The sequence below is a fragment of the Leptinotarsa decemlineata genome, unplaced genomic scaffold, assembly GCF_025532065.1.
Source record: "Leptinotarsa decemlineata unplaced genomic scaffold, Ldec_3_MD MMD2_P_RNA_scaffold_11, whole genome shotgun sequence".
Lineage (NCBI taxonomy): Eukaryota > Metazoa > Arthropoda > Insecta > Coleoptera > Chrysomelidae > Leptinotarsa > Leptinotarsa decemlineata.
In genome coordinates this window covers 4338243-4356054 of record NW_027412525.1, presented here as the reverse complement: position 1 = coordinate 4356054, position 17812 = coordinate 4338243, and the positions used below count along the sequence as shown (strand labels likewise).

At 34.5% G+C, this 17812-nt stretch overlaps 1 protein-coding gene and 2 non-coding genes across 4 annotated transcripts in view; 2 read left to right on the top strand and 1 right to left on the bottom strand.

Moving 5' to 3' along the window:
- Positions 1–17812, bottom strand: part of Ets65A (DNA-binding protein D-ETS-3) — a 307752-nt gene that overhangs the window by 126222 nt on the left and 163718 nt on the right. For both annotated transcript variants that reach the window (XM_074170116.1, XM_074170111.1), the window contains exon 4: positions 15794–15844. In XM_074170116.1, coding sequence (XP_074026217.1) covers positions 15794–15844 — 51 coding nt within the window. The remainder of the gene's footprint in view (positions 1–15793; positions 15845–17812) is intronic.
- Positions 11123–11196, top strand: TRNAI-AAU (transfer RNA isoleucine (anticodon AAU)). The gene has a single exon. It is a non-coding gene; the product is annotated as a tRNA-Ile (tRNA).
- On the top strand, positions 12592–12665 carry TRNAI-AAU (transfer RNA isoleucine (anticodon AAU)). Its single transcript has one exon. It is a non-coding gene; the product is annotated as a tRNA-Ile (tRNA).

Here is a 17812-nt window from a genome sequence, read left to right as displayed (position 1 = left end):
ATCGTCAAATGCTTGCCGGGCGTCCCGAGCAATATTGCCTATTGTGGATTGTATTGCAGCTTGTAGGGCTAGAAGTATAACTTCCTTTGCTCCATTAATTTCCCCCTCAAGATATGATACAGTTACACAATCACTCTTGTCAATTGGTTCACTTGTATTTTTCAATATTTTCCTTTGCATGTCATAATGACCATCTTTTGTTAATTTAAAACCATTCCCAGGAGGACCTCGAATGACATTACCACCCCATTTTCTTTTTCTACCAAACTTATCGATTGTTTTAGACATTGTGCACTCTACGATGATTCTCTTCAAACTGATATTTCTGTCATTTACATTATACTATATATTGCAGTAATTGATTAGGGAAATAGAAATAATACAAATAAAATTTTAATCATTTTATATTCATTACAGTAATACATATACATACATACATAATACATTAATATCACATTACTTCTATCATATATTATTAATTATAAATGGCTACATAAATATCAATATTGAATTTTCCGGTTTTGAAGATATTGAATGATATTTCAATCATTGATCTCGGCAGATAATAAATTAATCAATTGATCCAATGGAGTCTCCTGAGATTGTGATTGTTGAATAATATTACTTATCCAACGAATGTTCTCATTTGGATCGTTTTCATAAAATTCAATATCATTATGACCCCAAGGAAGAGTGTGGGTAGTATTCGGAATGATAAATCGTTTATCGTCGTGATATGATAATGCAACTTTATTTTTTAATTCAGTATACATATCATGTAACACGCTTCTAAATGAATTCATCTTTCTGAATATCATACCACCTTGTTCGACGATTTTTTGATAATCTTCGCATGTCAATTCATTCTTTATTACAGATCGTTTAACCCCTTTGGCTTTCTTAAATTCACCATCAACAGATTTCACATAATATGCTTTAGCACCTGTACCATAAAAACTCATGATTGGATCATTTGGAAATTCATCTTTGAAGTTACCCAAGACTGAACTTGTTACTGGAATATTGAATTGGTTAACTATACTGTAATTGGATGTATCAAATCTACTTATGTTAGTTTTTATGAATTCATAAAAATTTTCTGTGTTTACTTTAAGAATGAGCGAGTCGGTATCTGTGTAAAGTAAAGAGACATTTTCATCAAAGTGTTGTTTGATGCATCCATAGAAAAAGTCATACATGACTGTTTTAGATAATTCTAATATGGAAAATCCCAAATATAATGGTTTATCGTAATGAACCTTCACTCTACCCAATTGAATGGCAACGAAATTATCAGTGAAAATTGAACAATTTTTGAAATTTGGTTTGGCTATGAGAGTGCTGGCACCTATATTTTTCTTTATATTTTCCCAATGTGTAACGAGTCTAACATCAATTCGATTATCTACATTCTCCATTGTCTTTCCATACACCGCATTATTCATTAGTTTATAGAAATCTTTAACAGATTTGTTGTTAGACCTATTACGCATTTCAGTATTAAGATCTATATAGGGTTTCATCCAGCATGATTGTTTGAATTTCAATACTCTATGTGTATTCATTACAATCAATCCATTTTTGACAGCTTGCTGTAGATTCCTATAATGAACAATATATTTTCTTTTATCATTCAAATTTGGAATTAATTTGGGAATTTTCGATTGTGTACGAGGTGGTATTATTTTTTCGACTAAAAATGGAAGGTCAGAATGTTTATCATGCAACTCTTGTGGATAATGAATGTCCACTTCAAATACATACCCATACGGACTATCAGTACTCACATCCATCACATCGAGATTAAGAATTTCATTTGGTGTCAACCATGTAAATTCACTTGTTGGTAGAGGTTGTGACATACTGTGACCGTATAGATTTGTTGCATCTAAATATGTAATGAATGTGGAAGGTTCGTTGGGATTATAATTGGGTAAAAATCTATTATTTGCTATATGTTTCCTCTCGCTACATTGACTAATTCCACCTCGTATACCTTTTTGAAAAAAGTGAATCATATCAATGTCAGTTAGTAATTCCAATTCAACATTAGTGAACTTCAACATGGCATCCCATGATAATCCAGGTGCAGTGTAATATTGTGCCGGATCTAAGTTATATATCTCTAAACTTGTGGTGCGGAAGTTTTCAAAAATATCACATAGTAGCAATACATCCGACTTCAAATACAAATCAGAGTATTCCCCCAAATTCTGACACTCGAATAAATTCCAAACTTTTCTAGCCCTATCATAATCAGTTTCCGATATATGTTCACAATTGAGTGTGTCATAAAACTGATTTTTTGTCGGAAGTAATGGATAATTCAATTTGTCAATGTCATCAACAAAACTATATGGAAATACACCTTTCTGTCTCATCAAATTGAATTTCTCAATTTGTGGGAAATGTTTGTGCATCTCCAAACATTGATCGGAGGTCAAGTTTGCACCCAACTTCTCCAACGAATTAGTCATAAATTTATAACTATCGATAAATCTCATTTTGAGATAATTCTTCCTAACCACACCATCTTTATCGGTATAGCTGTGTGTAAAGAGATGCTTCGTGAAAGATATATATTTCTCTTTAGTTTGCGGGATAACATCAACTTTCTCTTTATTCCTATACAATTCTTTTATGAATAAATGACAATCATAACCACTTAAATTATGAAAAATGATAGGTATGAAGTTTGGTATTTTGAAATTTAAATTACATTTCGAGTGAGCGGCATGTGATCTTTTCTTTCCTGTGACATGACAATGATCTCTTACTTTGACGTCACCATCAGTAAATGCTTTATTACATATACCACAAGTTCTGGCTGCAACAAACTGTTCTTCTTCTTCGACAGTTTGTGTATCCATTGGTTTAGGGTTTCTGAGATGATTTTCATGTATCTCTTTCAAATCATCTTCAATGCTACTCACAAATTTCTGAGCTGCATCTACACCCCTATATGTAACAAATTTTGTCAAATCATCATTATATGAACACTTTATCAAATAAGCAAATGAATATGGGGCATGTTTGAATGTTTTAATCGTGTATGAACTTCCAGGATTTGGCTCATTCACATGAATCGGTTTAAGCACTGATTCAAAATCAGCATACACTACAAATGGCACCCTCATTTGCCTCTCAAAGTTTTCAAACATTAGTTTATTTTCCGCAACCATTCTACCATATTTATTGATCTTTAAATTAGTAGTTGGTGTTGTGGTACTAATGTGATTACAATCATACATATTATGACGTAAAAGCAATCTCTCATCAGAAAAATATATCAAACATCCGTCACAAAAATATTTTTTCTGTCTATGAGCTGATAGTTGATTAGAAACTAATCTTGAAAGATCTTTGATCCAACAATAGTGACCATTACCGGAGTCATCAGTTATAAACAACAAATTGACATGTCTCCGGAGTCTTCTCTGTGAGTATCGCAATGGACCAATCACTTCATACTTCATTTTACCCTTCTCAAATGTACTCTCTAAACCATAAACATTAATTGAAATATCATTCCTATCTTCGAATATTTCGATACTCTTATTATTAACTTTAACCGGAAAATCCATACCTGTGACATCTAAAACAGTGGAAAAATGTGGATATGACGTAAGTTCGGACACTCGACTATCTGCAGGATATAATGCTGATGTTATAGCCCAAGCAAAACAATATTGATCTTCATTACGAACATTCACAACAGCTTTCTTCCATTGAATACATTGAGGCAGCTTCACATATGAACGTCCTTCCAGTGGACTGTATTTATTAATGTTGACCTCGAGAAACAATATTTTTTCACAAGTCCAACCTGAATTATAAAAAAAAAAAAATATTACTATTCAATCTTATTGAAATTTTCAAAAAATAAATACCTGAGTCACGATCCTGGAACTCAGTCGTTTGAGCCACAATTACATCACGGAATCCATCAAAAACAGCATTCAAATCTGAAGATTGGTCCACTATTTTATTTTGGGAATTAAATGACTTCGTGTCCCTCGAATCATCAGTCTGAAGAATATAATTCCCAAAAACTTCCATATTCACCTTGATGCTTTTATGGATCCTGATGGCTGATTCCAGTAATTCAATGACCTTCTGCCTAATCTTATTGAAAAATGACATGTAGTCACTGGTTACAATCGAACTCTCCACCCTGTATGTAGCAATGCGGCAATTGAATGCATTCGTTATAATTTGAACACCGTCAGACAATTGAACACATGCATTATTTTTATGACTCATGGTTCTTCGGTGAGAATTCACTTGGCTCATAGGAATTGTCACATTACAACAATTGCACGTATACATAGGTGTTGCATTATCCACTCTCACCCGTTTCACTGCAGGCCCTCCTTGGCAACTCTGGAGCTGATGCCGACGAAGATTATCACTACGAGTGAAAGATTTACCACAGTCACAGGAATACATTTTATATAATAGTTCTCACTAACTCACTTGATGTAAACTGACATAGCCAACACTCGTACGCTTCTTAAATACACTCTGATAGGACCCGTCAAGACGTCATAGCCAACCCCACTTCTCAACTACATGCGCCAAGATTACCTCCCAACTGAATGCGATAACAGATGTCGATATACGAGCAAGCAGTGGTCGTTGCGGTCTCGGAGAGGGTAGACGCTAGGCAAACAGTCCTCGGCTGCCGTTGTGTCACCATCGATAGCGGGGCTAGAGCGAACCTTCATCGCTTCAGGAGAGGTGAGGGCAGACCGATGAATACGCATTACTCTGCCACACGTCGTGGAGTGAACATGTCGCTCTCTAGCCGTTGAACGGTTATTGCTGTGACGTCACTCCACTACTAACTTGGTGCCCTAACACCGATGGAGCATTTATTACTTGGAGGATCTTCGAAGTATGCAGACGTATGTTTGTACATAGACAAACAAGCACATGATGAAACCCTGTACCGTGCATTCTCCTACACACACACATAAACACACAAAATCTCATGAAAAAAAAATCTGAACGATCCATGCACCAGACACTTCAAGGTCACAATGCCTTGACTTCACTGCACAACAAAAAAACTTCACCAAACAACAACCAATAAAAAAAGCAATTAATACGTCATAGTGGTGGGGGGAGGCCGAGAATCAGCTGTAAACAACTACTTACCACGTCACTTTTCACACATTTTTTCATTTTGCTAGGAATTGCACAATATAACGTGCTATGAATCGCACGACTTTTGAGTGTTGTCGTTCGTAGGGGAAGACAGAAAAACAAATTTAGAACAGATTTATTCATACTTTGTCCCACACACATTCACCTGTTCACCTGAGGCTGAACATTTACGATGGTAAGACTGCTTATTGGCTCGAATATTAAATATACGAATGGGGTTGGCATAAATTCAATTGTTTTTCTACGCCATATTTAGAAAAAAAACGTGGATTTAAGAAATGAATTAGCTGCTGCTCATACTCCTGTTCATATTATTATAAGTGGCTGAACTTTATAAACGTTTTGTCATCAAAGATATTCAATACGATGTACCCAAGTGTGAAAAATTGTTTGTTTTTCTTTCTGAATGAAAACACAACTTTTTAGTAAAAGTGAAGTGAATGAAGTTATGGTACAATATTTCAGTATAATTAAAGAATTACCCCATTCGAATTGGTAATATTCGATCAAGAAAGTCGTACCAACATTAATTATTGACTGGGGTGCTGTCAATTGAACAATAACATACCAGAGACAACATTGTTTTTTTAAGAAAAATTTAATTTGTGTGGAAAAGAGGATAATAAATTTGTATCCTAATAGTTTTTTAGTGCAAAGAAGAAGATTGAATATGACCTTGAAGTGGGCCATATTTTCCGAACGAAGAGAAGAGCTCCACAGTTTGACTTCAGACTCGTGTTCGCTCATAATTTTCCTTAACGACAAACAAAAATTTTTCAAAATCTTTCTCTGTGGGGTATCCGAAGGTTCATCAAATATCACAAAGCATAATAGTTTTCGGGAAATTTTTTGGCTTTCTATTACTCCATCTTGATACAGAAAAAATGTGGGAATCTTCCAAAAAAAGGAAGGAAGTAATAAATTTTAAAAGAAGTAACAGTATACATAGATGTGTAGATCATGCAAAGAAGTAACTTTCAGACACAAATCTGGAAGAAAAAACCTTCCTGAAACAGCTACTTTCATATAAACATTGAATTACACGAAAGAAAAATTCTTTCGAAAAGAGTATTTTCACATAAACACTGAATTATACAGAAAACACTTTTTTCTACTCAGTTTATATTTCAAACATTCGTCATGAAATTAAATCAGATATCATTCACAGGGTTTCTACACAACATACTAAACGAAAATAAAGATTCCACTCACATGGAACACTGTCATGCTCACTGGTAAACATCGATGTTTCGCCGTAAGACACTTGCCTTAGGGCTCTTCAGTACCAATCTGAATAACATTATGAGAAAAAACACACATTTCTTTCCCAAAAATTAGTCACCCCTAAAAATATAACCCTTTCAAATATAATAGGAATAGATGGAAACGTCATTCTCATGACATTTCTGCCAACGTTAGCCAACTGTTGCCACCCCACGAACTACAACCCTCAAAAGTCGAAACTTGTGCAAGCTGAGGATTAACGATGTTTTACCTTCTAACGTGCGATTTTTAGCACGATTCACTCTTGCAGCTTAGAAACCTATATTTCAAAGAAATTTCCATTTTGCTTGCTAGAAAATAGTTGAATTCCTACCAAAATGAATGAATGAATATTTTAACATATTCCAATATTCACACCGGGCAGGTATGTCAACAGAAACGGCTTTACGTAGTACTGAAAATCGCCGAGACCCCTCATGAATTGTCGTATAGTTGGAGCACCCAGTATTATTGGTTGGAAAATATGTCAGTTTTGAGACAGGAATTGTCAGATTGAAAAGTTTAGGAGTTTCTGTATTTCCAAGAGTTATTCACTCTTCACAAATAGTTTAATTCCATTAATATCCGTTGATGGGAATTCTTCACCGAGTGGATTTTTTTTACGAATTTTATAATAAATCGGGTCACGGAAAAATAAAATTATGTAAGAAAAAGCTTTTATCTACTTTCATAGTTGATGAGGGCTCATTCCAAATTACGTTCTCACAATCAATCATTCATGCATCAACGAGAAGAGAGATCCATGATATTATAAATAGTAGACGGACAGAAAAGTCTGCCCTTAGGGCAGACTTTTTTACTTACTTTTTATCGGCCGATAGTTTAGTTTGGTTGGGTTGGGTTGGGTGGGGGCACACTACTCAAACAAAACTGTTCGGTTCTGTGCGGGTGCGCAGACCACCAATTGAAAAGACTGAACAGTTGTTTATGTATATAATATTTTGACGTGTTGTATTGAAAGTATTGAAGAATGTTATCGAAATATTTTTTAAATGCTTTATTATATAACGCAGGTCGCTTTTCAACTCCCGCAATTAAATTTTCCACTGAACATTCGGCAATATTCGACATAATTATGAAAAAAAAAAAAAAATATGAAAACGCAAATATATTCAAAGATAAAGTAGGTAGGTACTTGGATAATATTTGATATCAGATATCAACAATGGAATGTAGAGTGGGGAGTCTGCAGGCACCAACTGTTTAGTTGGTGCAACTGATGAACTATTTAATATTGAAATTGTTTAACTTGAGAAATGCTAAGTTAATACTTGAATTCTATGTATAATAATATGATAATGTCAGGAAAGAGTATATATAAAATATTTCAATGATTATTTTGTTTATGAACATATATTATAGCTACCATAAGCCAATGTTATTTTTGTAGGATCAAATAATGATATTAACAATGTACATACACAAAATTAGTATCATCATTTTCAAGCCACGTTTCACACAATAAAAGAATATTATGTGCTTGCTGCTTGGATTCAAATAATACTGTCAACAGTATACAGGGTGTAACTGAATAAGTGTAAAACATTTGAGGAGGTGATTCCTCATCGAAAAAAAGATAGGATCTTTCATATAAAGAAACTTCATTGGAGCATCCCTTGTTAAGATACAGCCCCTTAAAGGGGGTATATCAAATTTGTATAATAATTTTTTTCACAAGCACTGAGGAAGTTACAATATTGAAATTATTCTGATATTTTGTACTACCAAAAAGACACTTAGCCAATAATTTATTTGGTTTACCCCATGGTTGTAAGGGGTGGAAAACGTAACCCTTAAAATTTATTTCCAATGTAACTTTTTTTCTTATCAGTTGTTTACCATTTAAAAATTTATTTCCGATAGCCTGTTTCATTCTAAACAAAAAATGTCTCTAGGGTTTTATGCCCAAAATAAACCAGTTCGCAGCAAAAATTATTTCACGAACAACTACAGAGATAAATCGTCATAAATGCGAACTGGATTTATTGTTATTTTGTAGTTAGTACCTGCATTAAACGATTAAAGGGTAATAAACAAAACTAATTTATTAATAACAAAACACACAACATGTAGAAATCATAGTAAATATTCAATATGTCTACCTTAAGACATTACGCATGCGTCTAGACGTCGGCGCATTGAGCCACGTATTCGCTCAAGTATTTCTGGAGTCTCTCTGATTACCCTGCACGCATCGATGATGCGGTTTCTTAAGTCCTCTATATAGCGAACAGGAGTACGATAAACCAAATGCTGTAAATGGCCCCAAATAGAGAAAGCGAGAGGATTGAGATCCGGGGATCGAACGGGCCAGTTCTGTGGTCCTCCTCGACCTATCCACTGATTTGCATATGTTTCAGTTGAATGCTGACGTGCTACTTGACTAAAATGGGCGGGAGCCCCATTATGCATAAAAAACATATCCCTTCTAACGCCCAAAGGAACTTTCTCCAGCAGTACTGGATGCACTTCTCTTAAAAATTGAACGTATGCCTCACCATTTAATCGAGGAGGTACAAAATGAGGTCCAATTAAATCATCCCCAATAACTCCGAGCCACACGTTGAGAGAAAACTGTTATTGATGATTAGTTTCGACAATAGCGTAAGGGTTTTCATCAGCCCATATGTGGTAATTATGAAAATTAATAATCTTGTCCCGAGAAAAACTAAATTCGTCTGTGAATTCTATCGTCTTCAGAAAGTCACAATTTCTTCTAATCATTTCCAGCATCCAATTGCAAAATTCAAGACGGTTCGGAAAGTCGCGCGGTAACAGTGCCTGTACTCGTTGCAGATGGTAAGGGTATGAGAGTTGTTCCTTTAAAATTCGAAATACCGTGAGGATACATTTCAGCATATCTTCTAGAAGCTTCTATCCCATTCCCCTGCGACAGACCGTAAACGTAATGCATATCAGCCATTTCCTCATTTGTGTATCCCATTTTAATAACAAGTGAATTATTAAAGTAACATAAGTAAGTAAAGTAAGAACAGAATAACAACACAAAATTAGTATTATACCAATATAGTACTACTATACCATATAATAGTCATACCAATTTAATTGTCACTATCGCTAATAGCGACCTACTAGATAGATTAGTTTCGTATTTTCGCATTTATGACGGTGTATCTCTGTAGTTGTTCGTAAAATAATTTTTTGCTGCGAACTGGTTTATTTTGGGCAAAAAACCCAAGATACATTTTTTGTTTAGAATAAAACAGGCTATCATAAATAAATTTTTGAATGGTAAACAAATAAGAAAACAAAAAGTTACATTGGAAATAAATTTTAGGGGTTGCGTTTTCCACCCCTTACAACCATGGGGTAAACCAAATAAATTTCTGGCTAAGTGTCTTTTTGGTAGTACAAAACGTCAGGTTGATTTCAATATTGTAACTTTTTTAGTGCTTGTGAATAAAATTGTTATACAAATTTTATGTACCCCCTTTAAGGGACTGTATCTTAACAAGGGATGCTCCGATGAAGTTTCTTTATATAAAAGATTCTATCTTTTTTATGATGAGGAATCACCTCCTTAAATGTTTTACACTTATTTAGTTACACCCTGTATATCTAAATTTCATTAGTTCGGACTTCCATTGTCTAATAATATATAAAATGATTTGAAATCCCTAAAAGAACCAATACAAATTGAAAATTAAAAAGAAAAGCTGAAAGTAACAATTAGGTATATTGAGCAAAAAAAAACAGAAATGAAATTACAGTGAAATGAAATATAAGTAAAAAATAGAATAATTTAACAAAAAATAATAATAAAAAATCAAGATATTCCAAGCCAAGTGACTTCACAAAGTTTCAATTGTTAGTATCCACAATTGGCTTCAGGTGATGACTGGATTTATTTCTCCGAGAGATGACTATTTATAGGTCATTCGAGTGCTTTCACCTAACCCCCCTTTCCTCTTTACCGGTTTAGTGGCGAAACATTGTCAGTCACCTTCAAACAGTAAATATCTAACGCACACTAAACACTTAGCGTCTGTCCGACGAGAGGGGAGGAGCCTGCCTTCCGCTGACGTATACGTGAGAGAAAGGAAAGCCAGACAAATTGGCGCCGTTGCGCGTTAGGTAACGAAGCGGTTTCCCTCCTATAAGAAGTTATCACTTCAAAAATTATATTCTGCGACAAGATTGTGTGTCATTTGAATTTTATAATGTAATGAGTTGATGGGTTTGATTTAATCCAATGTTTATTGTCTTCTCACTAGAACATGTATATAAAAGTTGGTTTTAGAAATGTTTTCTATTATAAATTTATTTCAAGTCTGTTTTCAGTTTTATTTACTTTTTACTGAACTATTCTAAAATAAAAGGATTTGGAAAAGCTGAATATTCTAAAATGTTATTTGATATAAATTCATTTGGAATACTTCATATCCCTAAAAGTTTCCATGATCCATCAAAAAGCATAATATGTGTCAATTACGTATTACATGTTATTTTCTATTATAAATTCATTCTAGCCTTTTTTCAGTTTTATTTACTTTTTAGTTAACTATTCTAGAATGTTATTTGATATAAACTCATTTTGAATACTTTATATCCCTAAAAGTTTTCATGATCAATCAAAATGCATATGTGTCAATTACGTATTACATGTTATTTAACTTGTGATTTTATTACAGATTATAAGTGCTGTACTGGCCCATTAGCTCAGTTGGTTAGAGCGTCGTGCTAATAACGCGAAGGTCGCGGGTTCGATCCCCCCATGGGCCACTTTTCCTTTTATAAATTTATTTTTGTCTCCATGTATCAGGCATGTTCAGCGAATATTTCACGGCCAACTGAAAAGCTAATTTCCGAATTTCTTTGGGTGGTAATCCGTAGAATATATGCGCTGCTTTGATTATATAGCCAACAATAATTTTTTCCTGGTTCACGTCAAATACTCGCCTCACACAATGATAACCCATAGTGACAGGAACAGCGGATTCTTGCTCAATTGCTTGCTTTTTCTTCCTAATAAATCTACTCAAAGAGACGTAATGTAGTTCATATTTAGCTGCTGCAGACCTTATCAAGCATTATTTTCAGTAACCTCTTTGTAAGCTTCTTCATATGCCAAAATGGATTTTAATCCTCTCTCAGTTTTTCTCACTCTTACTCGTGGCATACTAAAACAAAAGTTAACACCTTAACATACCCTTACATAACCTACAATATGAACCACATGAAAAATTCACGACGGGGACAATTGAAACATGTTTCAATCGTCCCCCATGTCATGTGTTTCAACTGTCCCTGCACCACATTTTTGAGTGAACACTCAAATATTTTCTTACTCTTGGATTAGAGTAATAATTTGAAGTATCCCGACTAAAGGGCATATACCAAACAAAGTAATAAATATAGTTGAATCTGGATACTTACGTTTTCATCTTTTGTAACACACTTTTTCAATCAATGTAAAAGTTTACTTCGATAGCGGGAAATCGAGTTATCGTGGACGTGCACATACACTCACAACTGCCGTCAGTGGCCGATAGATGGCTACGTGCTTCATCTAATGGCGCTTCGTTTGGTATAAGCGCGCGTGATTTAAACCACGAAATAGGTCTACTATGGCGGTTATTTCTATTGTCCCCTGTTTCAATTGTCCCCGGTCTACCCTACTTGTGATTTTTCTACTGATCGAAAGTGCTGTACTGGCCCATTAGCTCAGTTGGTTGGAGCGTCGCGTGCTAATAACGCGAAGGTCGCGGGTTCGATCCCCCATGGGCTACTTTTCCTATTATAACATTATTTTAAGCCTTTTTTTAGTTTTATTTATTTTTAAAAAACTAATCAATACAGTTTATTCTATGATTTTCACTATAAGGGTTGTACAAAAACCGCGACACGTGTTTCGCTATACAATAGCTTCTTCAAGCAATGTTCTTGCTCTTAGCTTGATTAGTTTTTCAAATATGGATTTTCATCAAGTATCGGGCAGTTCTATTCAATTATTTACTTTTTACTGAACTATTCTAGAATGTTATTTGATATAAATTCATTTGGAATACTTTATATCCCTAGAAGTTTTCATGATCAATCAAAAGGCATAATATGTGTTAATTACGTATTACATGTTATTTTACTTGTGAATTTTTTACAGATTATAAGTGCTGTACTGGCCCATTAGCTCAGTTGGTTAGAGCGTCGTGTTAATAACGCGAAGGTCGCGGGTTCGATCCCCTCATGGGCCACTTCTTTGCGTTTCCTCAATCATTTCAAGTCAAACTCACTTATATCAGAAATTTATTGCCATAACACGTACTTCATCAAAAAACAAAATTAGGTTACGTGGGTTAGGTAAGCCGAGTGTCTTACCTATAAATTCATAACGGAACTGAAAAATATATTTCGACCTGAATACGAATTAGGTTTTTCAACAGGCGAAACAATTGAGTTTGTGTTATGAGGAATCGGGAAAGCCATTGAAATTGGAGAACATGAACTGAACATCCAGGAAGCTGCGCTCACGCCCGGATTCTGAATTTCCTGCATTCTTCCATCGAGTCGGGAGGATCCGAGTGGAGATAGAAAAGTAATAACGTCATCCCCACCCATGGAAATCCACAAATTTTATTTTCGAGGAAATTTGTATTAACTGATTTGTCGTGTTCGGTTATCAGGTTTGTGTAGCGGATTTTACGTCATTTATTTTTACATTTTCTTCCGCTGCGGCATTTCCATTTCCTCTCAAAATAGCTTTTTCATCGCGATGGCTTCGGGTGCTAATGGAATTTTCAATAATCGTTCAATTTTTGACATAGATAAATAAACAGGCAGTCAGGATTAACAATATTTCGTATCTTGCCGTGTTTCGCGGTAATTTTTCAGTCGATACTGAGAACTAAAAAGGGAGCAAAATATGTGCGATAAAACTACTTATCATCATTTCAAATTATGGAATGCATACCGAGGGACAACGAAAAAATTTTATATTGTGCCATTCATTTGTTTCTGGGGTATAAAATTTAAAATTTTGAATAGAACCCCGCCTATTTGTTTGTACGGAAGCGCAGAAAGGCCACATATTTTTATCATTTGTTTCTTGGTAATTACGACTTTAAAGTCGAAATTTCGACTATAATCTGGAAATTTCGACTTTAAACTCGAAATGTCTCCTTACGAAGACGTCATCTATGGAATTGATCTCATGCAATTGTGGTTCAGCCTAGCTGACCTATGGCTGGTCGAAACAGCGCAGTCTGATGTTGAATCAGAAATGTGTTTATGCTGTAGTTCTAGTTGCAGTGAAAGCTGCAGTGAAAGACAGAGAACGAATCTTGTAGGCGGTTGATGTCGAAGCTTGGCTCTGCATCCAACCGCCTTGGGGAGCCTCTTTTATTTTTTATATTCGAGGATGGAGTTCTTTGTCGATCCCATTAATGGCTGGCATTTATGTAAGGGGGATGTCATAGTCTTTACTTGAAATTACGACTTTAAACTCAAAATCTCGACTTTCATCTGGAAATTCCAAAATTTTGTTGAAATTTCGAGTTTATTGTTATTCCGAGTTTGAAGTTGCGATTTCCAAGAAACAATTAAATTAAACAATAAAAATATGTGGCCCTCCTACGCTTCCGTACTTTTCGTCGTGTAAAAAAATATAAATATTTCATTTCAACGATATAACAGAAGTGACCATTTTCTTTCAAAATGGCAACCTAGGAGCCATTTCCGACAAATTCTAGATGTTGGCATCATGACGTCATCTATGGAAATATTGTCAAATAATTTGATGTTGAGAGAAATAAAAGTTTTGTCGATTTTTAAATAAAAACTGAGAAATAGAATTTTTTCACCAATTCACGTACTCTTTTTACTATATTTCTCAATGCCATTTTTCACTTCATTTATCTCGGATATCCTGATAGGAAGTGGAATTTTTAAAACTTTAAAATTTTAGTATCTTTTGTGATTCAAAAAATTTCTGAGAAACTGTACCAGTGAAAAAGTGACAATGCGAGCTCTCGTCAAACAGTAGAATTTTTGAGCAGACAAAACATCGAACTGATGCCTCATCCTCCGTACAGCCTGATTTGATACCCGATGGCTTCTTTTTATTCTCGAATATTAAAGATAAACTGCGTGGTCAACGATTTGCGAGTGTCGAAGAAGCAGTTGAAACTTTCAAAAACCATGTTTTAGAGGTGGCTCAAGAGTAGTGGAAAAACTGCTTTAACAGATGATTGGCACGGATGCAAAAGTATATTGATCATCAAGGGGAATATTTCCAAAAACAAAAAAGGCATTTTCATTATAAAATGTTTGTTATTATTTGCTATTCCCGAAATATAAATGGTACCCTCGTACAACAAGACCTCAACATTTCAACGGAAACTATGAGAGCAAACAGCATGATGAAACCACGAGTCTGTCGCATGAGCGATGCTCATGCGATGTTTTTTTGTTAAAATACAGCAATTTTGAAATGAACGTTGCTGCCACACGCTTCATGCCCAAAATTTCCAAAAAATTGCATGGCATGAGCCAACCGACTATGTCGACATCCTCGGCAACCTTTCTAATAGTGAATCGACGATTTTCCATAACAATTTTCTTCACTTTCTCATTATTTTCATCGGTTGTTGATGTGTTGGGGCGTCCAGGGCGAGCGTCGTCATTCACATTTTCTCGATCTTCTGTGAGAAGCTTCTTCCATTTGTAAATATTTTTCTGACTGCAATCGCCGTATGCCACTGATAACTTTTAAAGTGTTTTTGAGTACTCAATTTCATTTTTTACATAAAGTTTGCTGCGAATGCAGAAAATCTCCACACGCAAAACACTTCTAACTTTAATGCCTCTCACCAACAAACTAAACATGGTAAACAGCTGGAACGGTGAAGATGTATTCGAAGATACTGTATCAAGTGTACCAACATGAAAAAAGGCCAATCGAATGAACGTAGCGCGCGAAATTTGAAAATTCACCTTATTTTTTGAATATACTTCGTATGAAGTAGAGTTTTCCTCGTAGAGTTAGGGTCTAGTCACTTTTATAATCACAATATCAAATTAAACCTGTGAATTTTTATAGAAACAACGCAAAGTTTTAGTATTTAGACACAGTCATATTTTAACACCTAGTTCAATCGGTTCAATTTAATTAGAACAGTGAAAGTGGTTGACATTGTGGTAATGATGCATAGCTAGGATCTGAAAGTCACGTATAATTGAAGAACACTGACACCAATATGTAAATTTCATGGCTGTCTGTTTTATCGCTGTAAAACTCTATTTTGGTGGTCTAGTCTTCAAATTTTTCATCATTTTATCGCTTTGAAGAAAATAATCTATGTAATATTGTGAATGAATATCTTACCTTGAGACTGTGATGTCGAGTGAGCGCTCCATGATCCCTTGTACGACGTGTCTGGAAAAGAAGACTCTGATGAGTATTTTTGTCATACATATACGAACAAACTTTCAATATACTTATTTAACTGGTTCATAAAATGATTCATTATCCTAGCTTCTAACACGTTGTAATCAAGTTGGAACTTTCAATCTTACATTGAATAATAATCATACTTAATTCTACAGAGTTACTGAATTGCTATTTTAAAAACAGCATTTTGTATAGATAAATTTTAATCCACACACCCTGTACCATAGATTTCAAAAGCCTTTTATTGCTTGAAAATTTTCCTGTTTCAGGAAAGATTTTCACTTAGCATAATAGAAAGCCAAGGACTCCGTCATATCAGTTTTTATAATTTTATGTATAAGCATGGTATTTCTGCCACTTTGTCAATCCAATCTCCGCGACAAGATTTATAAAAACATTTTAGAAGCATCGTCAAAATAGAAGTCCGAACCGATTTTAACTTCCTACTGGTTTTCTAATATTACAGATCAATAAAAATCTGATAAAGATTATTAAACATTCTTAACAATCTTTGAAAAAATATGAGTCGAATTTTTGAATGAGTGAAGCCTCTAATTGACTGAGATTTTTTTCATAAATTATTTGATTTTTAGGTAGGACCAAGGAAAAAAATATCGCCTGAAAATGAAACACCCTAATATACATATACATTTCAATTGTCTACAAATTTAAACAACCCAAAATAAATTAATTTATTATATGGTTTTCATTGATGAAGTACCATTTTAAATTGATTTTTCATTCATTATTTTCATTAACGATACATCAGACCGAGACAATAGGCTTATGGAATGGTAAATAAGATACATATATTTTAGAATGAAAATTAGAAAGGTTTCTAGAGAAAACCGAATTGATTGTTGTTCCATGTCTTGTGGTAGGCTCAATTCGGTTATTATTCATTTGTAGTTCTAATTTATCATGTAGAAGGTTTACCAAGAGTAGTCCATCTTTGGACGTGGAATTAACATTTTTAAATCTCCTACTAAAATTAGTGGCTATGTATGATATTTCTTTCCCAATTTTTCACTTCTCTCTCTCTTTCTTGCCACTATAAAACGTAACTCTCTTTCTTTCTATCTTCAGGAACTTATACCTTCCTCTCAACTTTCGTTCGCGTCACCCGATCACACGTTTCGTAACGCTCTCGTCACGCATCCACCAGCTTACCAGCTCACCAGCGTGCGTAAAGAAGTTTTAGTTCAGAAATGATTGTGTTTGAGATGGAAAGAAACAGAAATTTCTGATATTTTGCTGAATCCAGCCACTAAATGAAATTAAAACAATTTAGAAAGCGCTTCAATGCTGCATTCAGCGCAAAGCTCTCAACTTTCTCGCCCTAGGCTTAACAAATGTTGAAACATTAAATTCTTGCACCATTCATCAACATGTGAATAAAATTTAGTTAATTTCTTTATTCGTGTTGAGAACTTGAATTAAACCTACAGTGGCTAATGGGGTTGAGTTTGAAAATTGATTCAAAATGTGTTGAAAGAATTATGATGCCAGTAGTTCAGTGTTTTGAGTAACTTTTGAGTGTTTTGAGTAACTCAATCATAAAATCTAACGGTCCTTAATCAGGCGACCTTGAAGACAACTCTACTGGTTACTGATTCTCTTCGTCCGATTCATCATGCTAGATGAAAAAGCAAAGGTATAATTAGCAGGTGTCCAATCTTGTCGAAATGTCTTGTGATTTTCATTGTAGCGGATAAGAATGTCTGTCAGTGTTATCATTATCAAAATCGCAAAAATTGTGGTTTAATTATATGCATTAAATTTCAAACAAACAAATGAAACAACTCTTGATAAACACGGTGCTAACTACATGATTTTGAATTAGTCATAAAGTGAAAAATCCAACATTCGTTTACGACAGACTGTCTTTGTTTTTTTTTTTCGAAATCTACCCAATACTTCAATTGATTTAAAATATTTCTCTCTCTTTTCAAT